This window comes from Coturnix japonica, chromosome Z (genome assembly GCF_001577835.2).
Source record: "Coturnix japonica isolate 7356 chromosome Z, Coturnix japonica 2.1, whole genome shotgun sequence".
In the NCBI taxonomy this organism is placed as follows: domain Eukaryota; kingdom Metazoa; phylum Chordata; class Aves; order Galliformes; family Phasianidae; genus Coturnix; species Coturnix japonica.
Window position 1 is genome coordinate 28093413 of NC_029547.1, and position 4019 is coordinate 28097431.

A 4019-nucleotide genomic window follows, 5' to 3' on the forward strand; every position below is an offset into this window, starting at 1 on the left:
TTTTTTTTTTTTTTTTCTTTATTACCAGTTCCTATCTTTACAAATCCTCCTGCTTGGAAATGATTTGTTTTGTGTCTGTTATTTCATAGTTTACTTCTTAACATCACTGAAATCCAAAGAGGAAGGAACAAGAAATGCATTGTCAAACAAATTGTGAAGGAAGATGAAGAATAAATTGAAACAATTAAGCCTCTTAAATGAGGTTCTGGTACTGAACATTTTTTAAAACCATAATCTTTTCATCAAGTCATATTGGACAAATCTTTTATATATAAATTGCTTTAAGACTTTGTGAACATTTTAAGATTTGTTGTGTAACTGCGATTTTTCAGTTTCCAAAAGGGATTATTTCTTGAAGTGCAGAAAATAAGATATTTAGAAGTAACTTAAAAAAATAAGTATTTGAAATAATAATAATAAATAAGTAAAAGAAAAGGAAAAGAAAAAATTATAATTGAATATACTTGTTGACCTTACATTTTGAAAATAACTACAAGATTTGTTTAATTACTCAGATTTTAAGGTAACTTACAAGAATAGACACAGTGGTGAAAAAATCTACTGAATATTCTTTTTTAGTTCAGATATTTTAGATTCACAAGGATACCCATATTTCTTACAATTCCCCGAGGAAAAAAAAAAAAGAGTTCTGCTCTCTTCTGAATTTGACCATGATGGAGACAAGCAGGTTAGGTTTGTGAAACTTCCAACCTTTTTGATGTCTAAATCAGAGAACTTGAAATTAATTGTTACTAATCAGAATAATAAACTAGCAGGTATAAAGCAGTGTAGAAAGCATCAAATAGAAGTACATAACAGAAGCTGTTTCCACTGTTTTCGGTATATCACCTGAGGAACACGTCCCCTGGGTTGTATGAAATAAGTTCATCCTTTTCTTCAGTAGTCACACAATAGTAGCTCAGAGGATCACATTAATGAGCACATGCTCCTTCAGAGAGGAAGTGGTGCAAAAGGTTGACCATGGAGGGAGTAGGAAGAAAGCTTTCAGTGTCTGTCTTTCACAAAACATGTCAGGGGCTATAGTCCTCAGACATGTAGTAATGAAGCATCTCAGTTTAATGCCAAAGAGTGTTCTCAAGTAAACTGTTTTGTCTGTGGAAAGAACTAGTGAAGATAAACATTCACTACAATAAAATGCACAGGAAATGTGTATTTGCACAGTATGTTTGTTTCTACTTGTCTGGCAACTGTTGCTGACATAAAGATGCAGATTTTCTTCTGAATAAACTTGACTGGAATTTCAAAAAAGCCCTTTATTTCTGAGGTGCTAGGCAGACATCGAAGGAAAAGGATGCTCAAGGTTTGCTCTGGCTACTGAAAAGCAGCAGCTGAAGCCTGCCTTTAAGTGATCCTCTTTCAAATCCTGATGAATGGAGTACCTACTATGAGACTCTGTGCCTCTTAAAGGTGTGAACACCATTGGGACTTAAGCGCATAAGTGACATGGTGCTTTTGGCATGCTGATTTAAGTAATGGAATTGTCTTTGAAAATATTTTCTTACTCTGACTTCTGCTGAAAAATTTAGGGTACCCACTGTGACCCTTAACAGGTATTTACATGATAGAGCCCTTTTGTTATGGATGCTGGTATTTTGGAGGTAATCAATTGTAAAAATACAAAACAAAACAAAACAAAACCACACAACAAAACCAATAACTTTTTTTTTTTTTTTTTTTTAAATATTAGAAATTTTGTAGCCTAAGCTCTCTGTTCTAGTGGTGACTCATACACCTCACAGGCATATCTTGGGATTGGAATGATGTAAGTTGCTGATTTGAAAAAAGAGTAGGAAATTGCACAGGAAACATAAACACTGAGCTTTATTTTGTTTTCCAGAAATGAGAAAACTTGTACACTGTAATAAATTTCAACAGCACTTAAATAACATGCAGAGTGTTATACAGTGTCATGTATATGGTTTAGTGGTGTCTGGTCCATATATTTGCCTCTACAGTTTTGGGGAACTTACTTTCATAAACAGGCAGCCTGCTTTGTGTAAATCAGCAGTAACACTGCCTGCAATTGAGAGCAACAGAGATTTTTAGTTCAAATAAATTGTGCTTCTGCAAAGACCACCTGCAAAGTTGAATCTCAAGCAATATTCACAATTTTGGTTTCTCTTTTTGTCTTAAGTATTGACATCGAATATTGGTTTTATCCTGATTCAAATTCTCTGTGTTCTAATTTTTGCAAAATGTCTAATTTGTGTTTCTTTTCTTTCTTTCTTTCTTTATTTTTTCTTTCCCTCTCCTTGTCTCTTTCCCCCTTTTCAACAGTCCTGGTACCTGGGCTAGCTTGGTTCCTTTTCAAGTATCAAACAGGACACCGATCCTGCCGACAAATGTCCCAAATTATGGTTTGAACATAATTGGAGAGCCTTTCCTTCAAGCAGAAACCAGCAACTGAGGGAAAAAAAAATAAAAATGAAAAATTTGGAAAAAGAAAAAAGAGGAAGGAAGACAGGATGAGAGAAGAACCTGAAGAACGAAGAAAAAATAGACCAGCAATTGCAGCACTTACAATCACTAATTCCCTTATGGTCGAAACTGAAATGACATACAAAGGGTCGATGATATTTCACTGATGGGTAGAACGCAGCTCCTGCTAAGTAGCCTTTGTTATATGAAGTCCGCTGGGAAATAGATGTTCTGTCTCTGACAATATATTTTAACTGACTTTCTAGATGCCTTAATATTTGCATGATAAGCTAGTTTTATTGGTTTAGTATTCTTGTTGTTTACGCATGGGATCACTATTCCTGGTTATCTCACAAAACAAAGGCTAGGCAGCAGCAGCAGATTTGCAGGAGGACAAGGGCTGTAAGCCAGCCATTTTCTCAACACTCTGATTTCTAAATGTTTAAAGGAAAAAAAAAGAAAAAAAAAAAAAAAAGCTCTGTAGCCTTTAGTTATCAGTATGGATTTATTAAACTTTGGCCCTTGACTCAGCCTTTTCTAGTGTGTTACCCAGCTTGAAATTTCCAATCAGAATGAACACACACCTTATGTAAGAGATGCCTCTATGTAGGTAAAAGTGTTATCTTTTCATGCAACAGTAAAAAGAAAAAAAAAAAAAAAGAAAAAAAAAAAAAAAAAAATGCAAACTTTTTACCCACTAAAGAAACACTTAGAGAGGCAAGTGCAATTTAAAAGTCGTATCAAAGGGGTCATCATTATAAGTCCTTCAGCCCTTGGACTCTAAACTGAGGGGATTAAAAAAGGAATTAAAATTTACTTTGAACAAATTTATTTTTCCCCTCAGTTTTTGAGGGCATTAAAAGGCATTACATCAAGACAAATCATGTCCTTGAGAAAAATAAATCAATGAAAACACAGCACTTATGATGGTTTAGCTGCTGCCTCCACAAAAGGGGTAGAATTTATTTATTTAAAGTTACTGGTTGCATCAAAAACCCATAGGGTTTATATTTTTCTGTATAATCTGCATCATAGAGACAAAGAGATAGGCAAATCCATGCCAAAAGCGCAAAGCTTACTGTTTACAAACTGGTAATACCAGGATGGGGATAAGATTTATTTAAATAATGCACTCTCTAAGTCTAATTACAGGGTGCTGAAAACTTGCATGGTGCTTTCAGAAGTTAGCCTTGTTCAACAGATTTCACATATTGACAGAAATATAATGTGCATGGGCAGACATTTTGCCTCAATGTCTCTTAAAAAATAATTAATTAAAATACTCTTTCCAGTAATCCTGATTTGCACGAAAATATAATGTCCACATTACGTGCCTTGCCTTGAAATCTAAAAAATGAAAAAAAAAAATAAAAAAATACAAAAAAATACAAAAAATCCACAAAAACAACAACAAAAAAATTGACATCACTACACTTGTTTTGCTGCATTTATTATCATTTAAATCTTTACCATTTTTATGACAAAATATTTTGTACTCCAGATGGGAAAAAAAGTGTGACATCATGGATTTTTTAGACAGTTATATCTTTATCTCACATTTATAAAGCATATCATGGCTG

The 4019-nt window shown here is 33.7% G+C and overlaps 1 protein-coding gene across 6 annotated transcripts in view; it reads left to right on the forward strand.

Annotated features, from left to right (window-relative positions):
- NFIB (nuclear factor I B) overlaps positions 1 to 3795 on the forward strand; it is a 68265-nt gene extending 64470 nt beyond the window's left edge. For 4 of the 6 annotated variants that reach the window (XM_015849009.2, XM_032441237.1, XM_015849010.2 and 1 more), the window contains one exon: positions 2299 to 3795. In XM_015849009.2, coding sequence (XP_015704495.1) covers positions 2299 to 2428 — 130 coding nt within the window. In that variant the 3' untranslated portion in view covers positions 2429 to 3795. The remainder of the gene's footprint in view (positions 1 to 2298) is intronic. The other 2 variants (XM_015849008.2, XM_032441236.1) reach the window with 1 other exon arrangement.
- The last annotated feature ends 224 nt before the right edge of the window (positions 3796 to 4019 follow it).